Source organism: Ursus arctos, unplaced genomic scaffold (genome assembly GCF_023065955.2).
Source record: "Ursus arctos isolate Adak ecotype North America unplaced genomic scaffold, UrsArc2.0 scaffold_18, whole genome shotgun sequence".
In the NCBI taxonomy this organism is placed as follows: domain Eukaryota; kingdom Metazoa; phylum Chordata; class Mammalia; order Carnivora; family Ursidae; genus Ursus; species Ursus arctos.
Genome location: NW_026622852.1, coordinates 57810027 through 57826873, shown reverse-complemented (window position 1 = coordinate 57826873; position 16847 = coordinate 57810027). Strand labels below are relative to the sequence as shown.

The 16847-nt window shown below is 62.1% G+C and overlaps 1 protein-coding gene across 2 annotated transcripts in view; it reads left to right on the top strand.

Moving 5' to 3' along the window:
• The window catches only part of VAV2 (vav guanine nucleotide exchange factor 2), a 167913-nt gene that overhangs the window by 87848 nt on the left and 63218 nt on the right, over nucleotides 1–16847 (top strand). For both annotated transcript variants that reach the window (XM_026514298.4, XM_057313820.1), the window contains exon 3: nucleotides 2004–2062. In XM_026514298.4, coding sequence (XP_026370083.1) covers nucleotides 2004–2062 — 59 coding nt within the window. The remainder of the gene's footprint in view (nucleotides 1–2003; nucleotides 2063–16847) is intronic.

Sequence of the window (16847 nt, the reverse complement as noted above, 5' to 3'; positions counted from 1 at the left end):
AACAGCCGAAGCCAAGTTGCTCCCTGCTTGTGAAACGCCCTCCGTAGCACACGAGCTTGGGGCCTCGGTCGGGCCGGCCGCGCTGTGAGCCAGTGGAGTCCCGTCTGGGGCGGTGCAGAAGGACCCCGCCATCCCGCGGGTTCCTGACTGCCAGGCCCTGGCCCCGGCCGTGTGACCAGGTACCAGAGGACTGCTCAAAGCACTCGGAGCGTTGGCCGAGGCGGCGCCGGCTGAGAAAGGGGCCTTCTGTATGGCTTCGGTTTTCTCGCCCTCTAAAAAAATTGGGGCTGGAAGGAGAGTGGCCTGAAAGGAAGTCTGTGGAATGTGTCTCAGCGGGGGGCTTTAGGCAAGAGACCTTGCCTCAGTTTCCCAGTCTCCCGAATGTGCATGGCAGGCCTGGCCTGGTAGGATGTGAGGATTCACCAGGACGGTGCACGTCAAAGACCCAGTGGGCTCGGGTCCTGCGGCAGCTGGCAGAGGGTGTCTGAATTTAGCAGGTGGTCCTCGCGGGCCGTGTTCATGTTCCCTGTCCCCAGACACACATAGGCTACACACATGCACACACGCAAACACACAGACCGCACACGCATGCACGCGACGACACACACAGACTATGTACATATGTGTATTATACGCGTGCACACAGATCACACACAGCGTGCACGCACACCAGCTCTCATGCATTCTTATTTAGGCGCATGCGTGCACGCACAAGGACCCATGCACACGCAGACCACACAGAAGCACACGGACTACGCGTGCACACACACGGTGACCACACATATAAACCAGCACAAGCACACATGCACACACTGTCTTGCACATGCTGTTACACACGTGCATGCACACACGCAGATGGCCTCATGCACCCCGATCGAGGAGGTCTCGAGGTGGAGGCTTGCACCTGCTCCCCCAGTGTGTGATGTCCGGCACGGCAGGGGCCCCAGAAATCCTGTGATGAATTGTGAGCAGCCTCTGGTGTGTGACACTCTCTGCTCTGGGCCAGCTGCCTCCCTTTCCCTGCCTCAGTTTACTGTGTATCACCTGTGGAACCTCTTCCCTGCCTGCTGCCTGTTGTTTTAAGGACCTGTGGAGTCCCTGCACTGGGGCCTTTGAGGCTGGGAGATAGGTGGGCCCTGAGTCACAGGACAGGACGGGGTAGGGTCGGGGCAGCTGAAGAAGGAGTGGCCACTGCTCACTGCTGAGCACGTCAGAGCTTTCGTCTGGACTCGGTCTGGGGAGATACTGCTCGGATCCCCTCATGCAGGCTGAACCTGGAGCTCTTTATTTTCCTTCCCCCGACCCTTCGAGGGAGCTGGGCGCTGGTTTCAGTGGTCATGCAGGGAGAGGAGGGGCTCACGAGAAAGGAGCACGGCGCTTGGATGTTTGTGTCAACACTGTGCCCCCGGCTGCTGGGGAACCTGGGGCAAGTCACTCGACTTCTCTGGGCCTCTGTGTGCCCCTCTCTGAACCGGGCCAGCACCTGCTGTGAACATGTTATTAACCGTATGGTAGCTTCCAGAACAGCGGCATGGGGTGAGCACTTTGTAAGCGTATCGCCCGCTACAGCTCTCCGCAGCCCCGACAAGGCCAACCCTAGTGTGGGGAGAATGAGGCCCAGGGATTGGTTAATGGCTGGTGCGGGGAGGGCGGAGGGGGTGAGCCCAGCCCCGCTCCTGTGCCACTGGGAGCCCAGCAGCTCTCAGCAAATGTTGGTGCACGGAAATGACACTTTGCACGATACACACAAAATAGGTACCTAGCCCCCCTCAGTGTTACACTGTGTGTGTGTGCGTGTCTGTGCGTGTGTGTGCACATGTGCGTGTCTGTGCGCGTGTGCGCGCGTGTGCATGTGTGTGCATGTGCGTGCACGTGCATGTGTGTGCGTGTACAAAGGCGAAATGTGCTTAGTGAACAGCTGTGTGCACACAAGCCTTCATTAGTTTTGTGATGACTTTCTGGTTTCTTGTGGAATTACAGCAGCGTCTTTCTGGTCTCCCCAGGTCATCTCTGCCGTGTCCAGACTCTCGCTGCACCCCGTGGCACAGAACAAAGGGATCAGGTGAGCTCGCCGGCGCGGCCAAGTGACGCCCCTCGTCCTCCCCGCCACCCGCGCGCTGCCCGCGGCCTCAGTGATTAGAGTCTGCAGCAGCTATCCTCTGCCTGTGTCTTTTTCATGAATTTTCAATGTGGTGTTGCGTTGCCTGTTGGCCGCGGCGGGAAGGGCGGGGAGGAGGGAGAGAGCCTCTGGTCCCCACCAGGGAGATCGTGCGTGCGTGTTCCACTGACGGCTGCAAAATCTCTTTCGATTTCGGTAATAAGATACAGCAAATTAATCCTTTCACAGATCATTGCCTACCTAAGCGCCCTCCCCACGCATCACAACCGGGGTGGCTTAGCCATGACGGCCGAGCCGTGGCCCTGGCCCGTCTGGGGGCCACGGGTCCCTTGGCAGGACTTCCCACTCCCAGGTTTAATGCCCCTTGGCTTTCAAAGCTCTGCCTCAGAGGATCCCATGACCCCTGTGGTCTGGCCTCTGGTCCCCAACACCGGGCCGGACACACAGGCAACGGGAACAGGCAAGAGCAGCCCCAGTGAGAGCAGGTGGTTGCCCATTCTGACCCACAGGTGAGGGGTCAGGGAGAAGTCTGAATGGGGACCAGGTTCCAGGTCGGGTGGGCACAGCGAGGACCTGCCCTTCCTCAATGGCCCTGGAGGACATGGGCCAGCAGGGTAGGGATGAGGGGTTTGGGGGTTGGGAAGACAGAAACAGCCCCGCCCGAGGATGAAGTGGGCGGGGTCCCGCCCCGTGCAATCGGTGTCCTGACGGGCTACTATGGCAGGGGGCCGCCCCCCGGTGTTGTCTGAGGGAGGGACCGCGTGTCCAGAATCTGGGGTCCCAGCATCCAGGCCAGCACAGCCGCCCCTTGGTAGGGCTGTTTTCCCAGGTTCGGAGAGTCACTGGGACAGATACAAGGGTTAGGGGGCCCCCCACCCCACCCAGGAAGTCTGTCGCATTCTCAGAGGACTTAGAGATCCCTTTGAATGGGGGACTTTGGTTTTTGTTGCTGTTAACGTCAGAGACAGGACAGGCTGTTTAAAACCACTGTCGGACTCCGTGCTGAACACACACGGGAGGGGACTTAGATCACGTTGAGGGTGTGAAGGGTGACAGGGCGAGGCTCCCGCACCCACCAGACGGCCTACACCCAAGGGCATCGCTAATACCTTGGGGCTCCTCCCCCCGCCCCGCTTTGGTGAGGTCTGTAATAGGGACAGTTTGAAAACGTTAATTAAGAATCAGTGTGTTATTTCTGGATACAAAGACAGCACGTAGTTTGGGTGTTGGTTTCCTCCAGGAACGACTGTCTGTTCGTTGTCCCGCCAGCCTGGTTGCTAGCGTGTCGTGGTTATGCTGCCCAGCCGCTCAGTGCAGTCTCGTCTGCGCGTCCACGTGTCCCCGTGCGCGGGAGTCAGGCTCGTGCAACAGAGCGCAGTCACGTTATTTGCTCGTTCCCGGGAGGCTAGAGCGTCATCTCTCCTCCGTGTCCATTTCTCCTCGAAGCAGAGCCTGGCTCGGGCGGCTGGGGGCTTTGCCCTGGACAGGGCAGTCCTGCTGCGGTTCCAGGCTCCACGACGTGACCCTTCAGTTCAGGGGCGGGGTGGGGGGGATAAGGGGAAGGAGCGAGGTGTCTGCAGGTGTCTGCAGGCCCAAGCAGCGCAGGGCCTCCCGGTGTGGAGTAGCCCTTCTGCAGAGAGAGCGCCCACCTCCCACCAGCACGGCCTCCTCACCCTCACGGCTGCTTGTCTTCTACCTCCCCCTTTCTCTTCCTCGTCTGAGCCCCGATCCAGCGCACTTCTGGGGTCCTTTCCCTCCGCAGCCGCTGGGGACTTGAGTTTCCCGCTGTGAGCTCAGGGGAGGGCAACACGGTGGGGCTGCCCCGCGTCCCCCATACAGGCCGCAATTTCCGCGGGGGACCGGTCGTTCTGCTAACCACCCGCCCTTTAGGACACTACGTAGGTCTTCGTTTAGGGGCGTTTCTTAGCGTTCTTCATGAGCAAAGGTTTCAGTGCGGCCAAACCCTTTCCTTTTTTGAAAACCCACCAACCAAGCCTGCAGCCCTGAAGAGGGTCTTCCTGGTTTCCTTCCTGGCTGCATGGGAGCCCAGCACACTCCTTTAGAAAAATGATCATTTTTACAGCCCTTGTGCAAGTTGCGTAATGAGCTGATTTTCCGTAAAGGCCCTAATGATACTTCGCAGACGCTGATGAACAGGAAACTTAATCCCAGGGCCCCACCGTGGTACCGGCTGGAGGGTCAGAAGTGAGTGGTCCCTGGCAAGTGGCCCAGCTCCATGGGTGGGGTGCAAGTTCTTGTCACCACTAGAGCTGGCCCTGCAGAGTGAGGGACGTCCCGCTTGGGGGTCATCACAGCTCTGAACGGCAGCGGCAGAGGAGAGGGCAAGGGGCCAAACTCTCCTGGGGACTGAAGCCAGAAGGTGAGGCCAAGGAGCCCTCGGCCCACGAAGGTCTTCTCTGTCAGTGGCCTTAGGCAGGAGTGCTCTTGGGGCCTCTGTCTCTTCTTCTGTAGGCTGGGAAAGTTCCCCTGCTGTGCAAGGCTTCTGTGAGCCTATAGGCCGGGCAGCACCCAGCACTCCGTGGGTGCCCACGGCACCAGCCTGGGTGGTGGGCAGGGAGGGGGCCCCCAAAGCTACAGTCCCCTCTTGGCTACTGGACCTTGTGGGACAGGTGTAACTCAGTTGTTATAGGTGTCGTTATAAGTAGAAGAGGGAGGTGGGAGGGTCAGAGCAGAGCAAGGAGGCGTGATGGTGGAGTGGAGAGAGGCCACAAGCCGAGGAATGCTGGTGTCTTGGAAGCCGGGAAAGGCAAGGAACACATTCTCCCCTGGAGCCTCCAGAAAGGACCGTGCCTGCTGACGCCTTGACTTGAGCCCGTGCGAGGCCCAGTTCAGAGTGCTGACCTCTAGAACCGCGGACAGCAAGCCGCGTGCAGCGGGGCAGTGGTGACGGATGCAGGCGGCTTCGCCAGGGCCCTGGCACGGCGGGGGCTCCGGTCCTCGCTGGGCCGCAGTCCTCTCTCTGCTCTGTCTCTTTGTACTAGACTGAAGTATAACTCACATGACGTAAATCTAAGCATCTTAACTCGTGCAATTCAGTAGCATTTAGCACGTTCTCTGTGCTGTGCGCCCACCACCTCTGTCTGGTTCCAGAACATTCTCACACCCAGAAGGAAGCCCCATCCCTCATAAGCACCCACGCTCCTCCCCTGTGCCTCCCCCTGCACTCAGCATCCTGGATGGGCCCAATGGGGACATTTCGTAGAAATGGCATCGCATGCCACGCAGCCTGCTGTGACCCACTCCCTTCCCTGGACATCGCGTGTTCACGGTTCTTCTGAGCTGTGGCGGGGGATGGAGACGGAGCCCGTGTGGGGTCTCCAGTCATCGGCGGGTGGATGTTCGGTTGCGTCCACCCTTTGGCGATGGTGAAGTGCGCCGTGGTGAGCACTGGTGTTCGTTCAGATACCCGAGCGCCCGTTCTTTGGGGTTGCCTTCTGACATTATGATTATTTTCTTCCCGAATCATACCCATGAATCCCCGGTGTTCTGGATGCTCCTGGGAGCTAGAGGCCGGGTCCTGTCCTGGTGTCCACGGCACAGACGACGGTTGCACGGGGATGGGGACTGCTCGCCTCGCCTGGGTGTCTGTCTCCTGGAGGGTGGCTTGGCGGGGGGGGGGGGCTGCTGAGACTGGCCGCAGGGGTACTCCCAGCCTAGTGCCTCCTGCTTGTTGTTGTCACCCCAAAACTCTGCTGTTGAAAGTTCACTTGCGGTGCCTGGGGACCTCACGCTTGGTCTTTTCTTCCAGTCGAGAGACCCCAGCCCCAGGGTGGGGCAGGGGCAGGGGTGGGAGAGACGGGATGCTCCCCAGCCCCCAGTGGATAGAATGTCCTTTTTCAATTTGAAGTGAATTCTCAGAGTGTCACATGTACCCAGATCCAAATCTGAGCCCAGGAAAGCGTTCTGGAGCTGAAGAGAAGCACCCCTTGTCTTGTTGCGGGCTGTCAAAGGCCCGCTCTTGGGTCTTCCTGGGCGCCAGGGAGACGAGGAGTGAATCTTCACCCCAGATGCTCTCGTGGGTTACAGACAAAAGGCAGGAAGTCAGCCTTGCTGTCTGATGGGGTCTCCGGTCTTCATCCTGAGGCCAGAGTCTCGTGGGAGGGTGGGGGGTCGGGTGTTCTCTGAGTTTCTAGGGAGGAGAGGCATGGTTTCCCTCGATCCTCAAAGAGCCCTCTCCAAGGGAGGGTCCTGTCCTGCAGTGAACATGAGGCGTCCTGTGTTTGTGGACACCAGCCGTGGCTCTCACAATCCCCAGCTCTCTCCACGGGCCCCCTCCTTGCCGACGTCCCTTTCCCATCTGGTGCCACCTGGTTAATTCCAGGGAATTGGACTGTGCATGAGAGGTTTGGACGGCAAGTGGCCATTTTCGTGTGCTTATTAGCTCATTCTGCCAGCAAGATGGTTTTACTCGTCCCACCTGGTGACTTCAGGCACCTGGCCGCTTGTCCTCGGTGGAGAGCCCGTGTTCCTCTTCCTTCCGTGATGATGGTGGGGCCGGCATCGTTGGCCTTAGGGGAGTCACTGGAAGACTTGAGATTCCTTCCAGGAGGGGCTCGGACGAGGCCACCTGTGGGCCATTGGGTGTCATGGTTGTGTCTGGCCTCCCTCGGTGCGTCCCGGCCGCACAGGGCAGCTCTGTCTAGCTGGTGCCTGCCCTGCTTGCCCCGTCAGGCGACTGTCAGGGAGGATGGTGTTTGTGTTAAGTGCAGAGCCCCCGCCTGGCTTAGTTGCCCCCTCGCTTCCACGGCCTCAGCTGTTCACTGTCCCCATCTGCCAGGGCCACTGCTTAGGCCTCCAGGCTTCGGCAGAACAAGCCGTGGGCCCCGGTGTGCACGCATGCAGGTGCGTGTCCCTGGTGTGTTCGCTGTGTCTCTTTCCTCGCACACCCGTTTCTGCATTCTGGTATCTTGTACGTCGGCGTGCCAGCAGCCAAATGTGAAGACAGACCTCATGCCCGCTGGGGCAGCGGTCCCGAGAGTGTCCCAGATCCTCCCTGGGGCTCCGTTGAAGGTTCTAGAAGGGATGGCGCGCCTTGTGCTGCAGGCAGGGGTGGGAGGGAGGGTGTGTGCCCGTCCAGCCTGGGAAGTGTTGGCGGAGAGGGTGTGGGCAGTGGGGAGGGAGGGACCTTCTGGTTTAAAGATCCCAGAGCTGGTGTGGCTGCCAGGCTGGTGACAGGCCTGTCACTGCAGGGGAACGGGGGGCGCTTTGCGGAGTGAAGGGGCCCGTGCCGTGTGGGCCGGGCCCTGGCGTGAGGGAGCACAGGTGGGTGTGGCTCTGCTTGCCCGTCCTGCCGACCTGCCTCGGAGAAGGAGGGGCCTCCCGGGCAGGGCCCGCGCCAGTGAGGACAGGGTGGCAGCAGCATCCGTGGGTGCCTCCTCCATTCACCTGACAACGTGCCTCCAGCTCGTCCTGCTTCTGAGCACGCGCCTCCTGGGAAGGAATGTCCTGTCCTCTCATCCAGCCTCCTGTCCCCACTTGGTGACCATGACCCACTCCCGGGGAGGAAGGGTGGCCCTGGGACGGAGGGGAGAACGAGACACTGACCTGGGGGGCACCAAGGCCGTGTCCTGTCCATACTGGCCACCAGGACAGAGCTCCTGAGTGGCAGTCCTGAGGCTCTGAACCTTTCTTTCCCACTGTCCAGGGCCTGCACTGTCCTTCCCCAGGACACCCAAATGTCCCCTGCAGGTGAGCCGCGGCCACTGTGAATGGGGTCATTGTCAGCACCGCGTGGGAGACCCACGCAGTGTGCTTAGCACGGGGCCTGGCACGGGGAGCGCCTGGTGCACGGTGACCAGCTGACTTTCAGTGAGTCCGTCTGTACCACAGACTGTGGGAGGGACCCCTCCTCTCGTCCTTCACCCACCGCCAAGCCGAACGCCTAAGGAACACTTGCCTGTGCTTCTCCCCACCGCCTCCACCGCGGGCACCAGAGCTGGAAAGACACGTATTTGTTGAAAAATGTATTAACTGGCCGTTTTGTGCCGGGGCAGCGGGGAGCTAATTCGTGCTGGAGACGGTCGGGAGGAGAAGGAGGGCTGCCCAGCAGGAGGGCCGTGAACGGCCAGCTGGAGCGTCCACGGCTGGGCAGGGTCTTTAAAAACACCGAGTGTGGCTGGTTTCCTGTCCCTGCTCCCCTCGTGCATCTCCAGGGTCAGGCGGGCTGCCTGGGCGTCCACCTGCCCACAGAGCACACTCGCCTGGCCGCTCTCACGGCCTCATGGCTCCCTCCCCCCAACTCGCTCCCCTCGCCCCCACCCTCCAGCCCTGTTCTTGCAACCAGTCAGCTCTCCATCCATCCATCTGTCCGTCTCCGCAGCCTGTCCATCCACCCATCTGTCCATCTGTCTATCCATTGATCTGTCATCTCACACGTAGCCATCCCTCTGCCCACCCATCTGCCCACCCATCTACCTTCCGTTCTTCCTTCCATCCATCCATCTTTCTGCTTATATATCCACCTATCCGTGTGTCTGTCTGTGCTGCCACCGACCTACCGCCCACTTGTCTGTCTACATATCTGTCTGTCTGTCCATCCCTCCACTTATCCGTCCTTCCACCCGCCCTCTGTCCTTCCATCCAGGCTCCCTCTGCCTGTTTCCCATGAATGTGGGTTGGCCGGTCTGCACGCGGTGCTGTGAAGCTCGCAGCCTCTGGCTCAGCTGAGGTCTGGCAGGGAGAATGTGAGGCCCCGTCCGCTCCCCGGTGCAGACCAGGCACTCAGCTGGGTTCCATGCTGACGGCCGGACGAAGGCGCGACCCCGCTGACCTGCGTGGTGGTGGGACACCGGGCTAGTTTCCTGCTCCTGAGCCTGGGTGGCCTCTTTGGTAAAGTAGGGTCACAGTTGAAACTCCCTCCTGGGCTGTTGTGAGGGTTCAGAGAATCTCCACAAGGTTCTCAGCACAGGCCCTGATGCACAGTAGGGGAGGGGCCGTCTCTCCGTGCCTCAGTGTCCTCTTCCACACACAGAGGTCTGCCAGCACCCACCTGGCGGGCTGAGTGGGCTGAAGCAGGTCATGCGCGAGTTTCCCGCTTCCTGATTGATGGAGGACGTGTGGGCGCTGGCTGTGGACGAGCTCCGTGGTTCGCAAGCCTTGGGGACCCAGGGTCACTGCCTCACTGGAGGTGCTCGTGGAAGATGTCAGGGGACAGCGTGCATCGAAGCGTGAGCATTGGCTCCAATCTGTGGCTCACGTGTGTCACACCAGCCCCCCGGGCCTTCCTGGGGCCGCTTGGGTGCCCAAGTTTGGAATCATGACGGGGGAGATGTCACCGGTGCCCACATTGGCCTGTCCTCGCTGACAGATGTCCCCGGTGCCCAGACAAGAGAACCGCCGCCCGGGAGTTTGAGCTGCCTCCTGGGCCGAGGACCTGTCTGCACCAGGCAGTGAGACGGAAAACAAGGGGGGCTGGGGCTTGGCACATTCGCCGTGACCCTTGCAGACTCACAAGGCCCCTGGGGCTGAATTTCAGACCCTTCGCTCAGCTCACACAGCCCGGCATCCGCAGCTTGGCACATTAATGCTGGAAAAGCCCTTCATCCCTCCTTCTACGTGTGGGGAAACTGAGGCCCACAGGGCTTCTCTTTCCCAAGGTCTTTTATCTAAGGAAGTCAGCAGACATCTGTAATTGTTCATTCATTCATTTGCTTATTCATTCGTTCTTTCACTCTGTCTGGTGATGTCTGTCCCCAGGCCAGGCGCTGGGACGCAGCCAGAACCAGCCCCCATCAGGTAGGGAGATGGACACAGGACCCTGGTCACAGGCGGGTGAGCCTGTTGGAGCGGGACACAGGGCAGGGTAGGGGTGAGCGGGGAACACGACCCGAGCCCCAGAGGCCCAAGGTGAAGGGCCGGCTGGAGACACTCGGGTCCGGGCCGCTGATGTGACCTTTGGCAGGTGATTAGCCCTGGGCCTGTTTCCCGGCCTTTGAAAGGAAGGCCCCCTTGACTGATGGTCAGAGCCCTTGGTGAGGGCCCAGGGCCAAGCAGCTCCGCGTGATCTTCTCGGATGAGGCCTGAGGATGCCTTCGAAGGCGAGCCCGGGGTGGGTGGCTGTGGGCTGAATGTGGCTTTAAGAATATATGTCCCCGGACCTGTGAATGGGACTCGCTGGGGAAAGCCCTGTAGGCCTTGCTGCAAGGGCACGTGTCCTGGGAAGAGACACAGGGAGGAGAGACACAGGCAGAGGAGGGGCCATGTGACCCCAGAGGCAGAGGCTGGAGGCACGCAGCCACAGCCCAGGGACACTGCTGGGGCCCCCAGGAGCTGGGAGGGGCTGGAGGGGCCCCTCCCTGGAGCCTGGCAGGCCCTGTGCACACTTCGGTTAGCGCTTGTGGCCTCCAGCCCTGGAGCATGACGTTCCGCCCAGTTGGTGGCACTCGGTTATCAGCGGCCCCAGGACCCTAGCACGGTGCACGTGGCTGGGCGTCGGGCTCTGGGACAGGAGCCAGGTGGGGGAACCCTAGCCTCTAGCAGGGGTGTGAAACCGCACCTCCCAGAAGCCGATCGACGTCCCCACAAGCCCCAGCTCAGTCCTCATGCCGCCCCTGCCACGGAGACCTGCTTGCAGGGGGCTTGGGGTTTAGAGACCCCGCCGGTCAGCAGGGATGGGAGGGTGGGTCTCCAGGGACAGTGGCTCCTCCTTCTGCAGTGCCCTGCCCCCAAAGCATTCGTTGTTGGGGGCCGTGAGGATGTGCACGCGTACCGGGTCCAGAGTCCGCTCAACTCCTGTCCTGCCCTCTGGGGAGCGGAGATGGTTTCACTCTGTGACACGCGAAACAATAACAGCCGGCTTCTTCAGCAAACACCACCATTAAAAATTGATCAGGGCAGCTGGGCTACAGTATCCGCTCGTTTTCAGAGAGGGAGCAGAAGCTGTCGTCGTGCAGCGGGATTTATACTCGCACAGAAGGCTGCGAGGTCGTTCAGCGTGCCCACGGAGCAGAGGCGGCGTCCTGGCTCGGCGGCGATGTCGGGGCTGCGGTCTGGGGCGGCCTGTTGTTAACAGGCTGCGGCCTGAGGTCAGCCCGGAGCTCGGCTCCCAACGGTGGGTGTGGCCCCATGCCAGACAGAGTCAGAAACAGGGCAGGATTCCCTGTCATTTGCAAAAGGCTTCCAGGTGCTTTGGGCACGTCCAGTTACGTGCAAGGCCAGCGCTCTCAGAAGCCCAAGGCCCGCGCCTCCCCTCGCTGGCAGAGGGCCTCTAATAGCCAAGGGACCGTCCCCCACATGTCACATGCTCTCCTCTGTCCCGTCCCTCCTCGAGACCGGCTGCTGCTGTGAGTCGGGATGGACTTGGGTTCTGTGCGGCAACAGATGCCCCCACGTCCCGGTGCCTCCCAGCAGCGAGCGTGTGTGACTTGTTCTTGCCGCTGCAGGTCACCTGCTCCCAGAGCTGGGCTGGCAGGCAGGCAGTCTCCTGCTGGAACAGAGTGGCTGTCGTGGCGGGTGGGTGGACACGGCAGCACCTGGGCTGGCCCCTGCAGACCCTTCTGGTCAATGGGGCCAGGATGCTCGGGGAGAGCAATTCGGCCTGTCGAGCAGCTCGGTGCTGCTCGTCCCTGGAAGTGGGGACTGCCACTGTCCCCCTTTCACAGAGGAGGAAACTGAGGCCCAGAGGCTCAGGGACTTGCTGGAGGTCACGTGACAAGGGCATGGGGGAGCTGAGCCGAGAGCCTGCCCTGTCGTCCTCACCTGCCCTCATCGCGCAGAGCCGCTCCCGCCGCTGGTCCCCCCACCACATGGCCTCCCTTTTGGCCAACCTCCCCCCCGGAAGCCCCACTTTGCAGAGGAGGATGTGGAGGCCCTGCGGGGGAGCCTCTGGCCCTGGTGGCCCAGCGGGTCAGCGGTGCTGCTGGGACTCCACCCCATGGCCCTCGGGTGGGAGTCAGTGGCCTGGGGCCCGGGCCCGGAGCTGACTCGGCCCTTCCAGCCTCAGTTCCTGGCAGGCTGACCCTGGGGGCCCTTGAGGCTCCATTCCCGCTTTCGGGTCACTGGTGGGAGACCTGCACCGGCCTCCACCCTGGCCCAGTGCTGAGGCTCTGGCCTCCCCGATGCCGAGCTCCTCAGGGCAGTGGCGCCTTGCTGGCTTTGTCTCCAGTCCCCGGTGGGGTTGGTGGCTGCCGAAAGCTGTGTCTTCTGCCATTTGGTGAATTCCTGTCTTGGACCCTCCAGTCCTTGAGCACTCCCGGGGCCCTGGACGTCCCCACAGTGTGGGAATCTGGCGGACAGTGCTGGAGCAGGGTGGGGATGGAGTGGTGTCCGGCCGCGGCCCCTCCCAGGAGGGCGGCCCTGAGGCACTGGCGGTCTCATTAAAGCAGAGGCCTGGAGCCCGGCCCTGAAATTTGGCTGGGCCCTCGGCCCTCTGCACTCCAAGTGGGGCAATGGCCCGCCTGGACCCCTGGCTCATGCCCAGCCCCCCACCCAGGGCCACCTGCAGACTCAAGGCTGTCCCCCCCCCGGAAGGCTTGATGCTCAGTTCCGCTCCGCAGTGCCCATGCTGGACCCCGTGGTGTGCGGTGGGCGGGCTGCAGTCTGTCCTTGTCCTCACCTGGGCCCAGGGCAGCCTACCCCCGGGACGCTGCTGCCTGCAGCTCTCTGCTGTCCTCACCTGTCAGCACTGTGTGCTGTCTTCGGAGGCCCAGGCTCTAGGGGTCAAGTCCGAGGGTGGGGCGGCAGAGGGACAGGGTGGGGGGGGGCACTCGGATGCCACAGTCTGTGCAGCTTCCAGAGGAGGTGATGTAGGATCTGGCCGACCCCCAGGGAGGGAGCAGCGGCAGGTCTGGGGCCCTGGAGGCCCCGGCAGAGGCTCTGGGAAGGAATGCACTTGATATCCTGGGGGATGGAGAGGGGCCGGGGACAGTGGAAGAGACCACATGGGGAGGGATGGGCAGGGTAGGGGGGTCTCCGTGAGTGGGAGGAGGAGTGGGAGCGGGAGCCCTGGGGGATGTCAGTGGGGCCGTGGCCTCTGAGATTGTGTCCAGAGCCCTTCGGCCAGGACCAGTGAGGGGCCCGCTGTGGTGTCCAGGCTAGAGGGCTGGAGGGTGATGGGGGGAGGGGCAACACGAGTGGCTGGGGTGCAGAGAGTGACTCCCCAGGCCCTGTGGCAGGTCCGTCCCTCTCTGTGGCCGGGTGCCTGGACATGGGGGGGGCACAGGCTTGCTCCTGCCTGGGCTTCTTCCACTCTGTGGCCCCTCTTGGGGGCAGTCCTGGTTCCCAGCCCAGCTCTGCCGCTTCCTGGCTGGTCTCCTGGGGCAGCTTCTTCACTTCTCTGAGCCGCAGTGTCCTCGTCTGTGATGAGATGGTACCCCCCCATCTTGTGCGCAGCTGTCCTGGCGACTGGAAACTCGAGGATGCCCCTTCCTCCTCCCCCCCAAGGCTCCCTGGGCCTCTCGTTTGTGAATGCAGTGGTGGGGGCTTGGCTTTCGATTCTGTCCTTTCAGGAGGGGTGGGGGAGGTGTCCCCCACCCCAGACCCAGATGGAGGCTTGACCAGACTGCCCCAGGCCCCACTGCGCCTCTGGGCAGTCGGTGCCATGATGGAAGGGTGGCCAGAGCTCCCCGGGAAGCTGAGCTGCTTTTCTAAGCAGAACCCACCGGTCAGGGTTCCCCTGGAGCGCGATCTGTCGTTGTCCTGCCAGAAAGAACCCTGAGATCGATTAGTGCTGCTGGCCACGCAGAGGGGACAATTACGGGCAGGACTTGGTCTGGCCTCTCCGTCATGGGACATCCTCCAAAGGCAGGGTCCCTGGCCTTCTTAGGACCCGGTGATTTGGGGTACCTGGCCGACTCTTCCCAGGAGAGGGGCAGAAGTGGAGGGGGCAGAAGAATACCTCCAGCTCTGTGTCCCCCCAGTGTCCCCCCCACCACGGTTTGTTCTTGGAGGTGAGAGAATGATGGCCCAGAGAGGGGAGGGGTCTGGCCTGAGGTCACACAGCGACTCTTGGTGGTCACACAGGCCCCCAGTTGTGTCCCCATCTAGTCTCCCAGCTTGTGTGTATTGACTCAGAAGATGTTTTGCTGACACGTTGACTTGTTTTTCCGGAGCCAGCCGGCGACACTCGGCACGGCCGATGAATGTTTCCGTCTCTCTCTGACCCCACTTGCCCTAGGGTGTCCACCGCGGGCTCAGACAGGCTGCTGGGCTGTGTGATTAGGGAGCAGAGGGGGTCGGGAGGCTTGAGCTCCACCCTGCTGCTGCGGGCCTGCGCTGGGCCCAGAAGGGTCATTTCAGGGAGCCCCCGGCTGTGGACGTGGAGAAGGAGAAGAGGAACTAGTCTCACTTTCCAGGAGCTGCCAGAGTGTTCCGCGGCTGTGGATTTCAGTGTGCTCCCGGCCGCCCTGATGGCCGCACTTCGGTGTGGTAAAGGTGCCCTCGGCGTAGGGAGAGTACCCAGCTTCGGGCCAGGAGGCTGACGGGTTCTGGAGCCTTCCAGCAGCACCCCTGCCCAGCCTGGTTGCTCCTTGGTGATCGGGCCTGTTGTCCGTCTGTCCACCCCATCCGTCTGTCCACCTTTGTGTTGCCGTTTCCTCTCTTGACCCCGCGAACCTCTCCTTGCCCAGCGTGTCCCAGCTTGGGCGCGGATCCCCCGGCCAAGGTCAGAGGACGTTTGGGGGCTCTCGCCCATCAGTACCCAGTTGGGAAACTTTCTCTGTAGAGAGGGCGCTTTGGTTTTCCATTGACGAAAATGGGGATGTGCGGAGGCCCGAGCCCGCCGACCAGGAGGATTCGGGCCGTGCAGGCGGCGGCTCTGGCTGGGGTGGGTGCTGTGACGCCTCCCGGGCCCTGGGGGTCATGGCCAGAGTGTTCCGTCCGGGCAGGGCCGCGGCAGGGGATTTCCTGCCTCGCTCGGGCACGGGAGGGAAACGGAGTGGCCGCGGGGGCTGGGCCCTTCTCCTCGCGGGAGGATGGCCCTGCTGACCTGCTGGCCTTTCCGCTCCTAGCGGCTGCTGTTCCGAGAAGTGGGCTGGAAAATCAAAAAATGGGATGAGCATCTCGGCGGCTGAGAAGCGGCTTGGTGGCTCCAGGCCCCTCCCTCCCTGCAGCCCGGGGGCCGGACCCACTATTTCTTCTCAACCCTGAGGTCAGAGTGTCTTCCTCCGCCTGGCTAGGGTTTTGGAAGCAAGGGCAGAGGCAGCCCGGCTGGGATTTGGGGATCACTTGGGCTTCCTCTCTGCGGGGGGTGTACTTGCCGGCTCCCCGGGTCGCCTTGCAGCCGGCCACATCTCCCCCTCACCCACACGTCTGGGGGGCCTCCCGCGACCGTGGCTTCACCTTGGTGTCCCCGTTTCCGAGCCCCACCGCACAGAGGCACAGAGACTATGCTGACCTTGGTTTAAGACCCTGGTGGTCATGGGGCGCCTGGGTGGCCCAGTCGGTTCGGTGTCCGACTCTCGGTTTCAGCTCAGGTCATATCTCAGGGTTGTGGGATTGAGCCCCACATCGGGCTCTGCGCTCAGTGAGGAGTCTGCTTAGGATTCCCCCTCCCTCCCTCTCTCTCAAATACGTAAATCTTTAAAAAACAAACAAAAGATCCTCGTGGTCAGTGCCTGGGCTGGCCCCAACCTGTCCCTGCACCTTGGCCGCGGCCCCATCGGACTCCTGCCCCGGCCGTCACAGCTCCTCTGGCCTCCGTCCCAGCCACACGCAGCCCGCACATCCCCACGTGTGCAGACGTGTTCATCTGTCCAGGCCGCGTCCTCCAGCCCCCAGCGCATGACCGCGTCCACCATCCACCCCGGCCTCCAGAGCCGTACGCGCCAGGCCCTGTGGGAACCACGCCCACCCTCCATCTCCTGCAGCTTCACAAAACGCCTGTGCTGCAGGGGGGTTAATCCCCATTTTACAGACAGCTTCATCGAGGCTGGGGGCTCAGATCCTTTGGTAAGCTCTGGGGCTGGGAAACTGTGGTCAGTTCCAACCCCCATCTGATACGAGGCTGGAACTGCCCTGAGCATGGGACTTTGCTCCCCAAGTCGGCTCCCCCCACCACCTCCTGTGAGAAGCCCTCCTGATTTCCCCAGGCCAGGACCGCCTTTCCACCCCGAGCCTTTCCTCCTGCTCCCTGCGCCCTTCGGCCCTGTGTAGCCTTCATGCGGGGTGTGGGTCGCCCTCCTCTCCAACACAGGGTGTAGCCTGAGCTGGGTGTGGGCGTGGGTGGGGTGCACCGGCCGGCGCTGCCCCCTGACGCGACGGTCCGTCCACTCTGGGTGGGGTGACGGGCTGAGAAAAGAAACGAGATCCGCTGGCTTGTTTTGACAGTCGGGGCTGTTTAGCAGGAGATCCGTTTTTAATAAGGAAACCCTGGTGCTTCAAGGCCTCCCAGCCAATTAGCAGGCGGCACCCAGGTGACTCGCTCAATAATTAACGGGCCTGTCAGGTCCTCCAGGCCGCCGTTCTTGATGTGCCTTTCAAGTTGGCCCGGCTGCCGGTTCCCTGGCAAACTGGTGCCAAAGGGGGTGTGGCCCCCTGCCCCGTCCTGCCGTGCCCATGCTGACTGCTTCCTTCTCACTGGCCCCTGGGCACACCTGGGCGGATGAGGCCGACCCGGATGGTGTCCTGGTGCTGGGCCCTCCCACTGCCCCACCGCACCTCATTCTGAGGCCAGTTTCAGAATAGGAAACTGAGGCCCGGCCAGAGAAGGGAGCTGCCCAGGACTCTTCCGGTAGGGCCAGCGCTGTTGTCACCCACCTGCGGGACCAGGTGG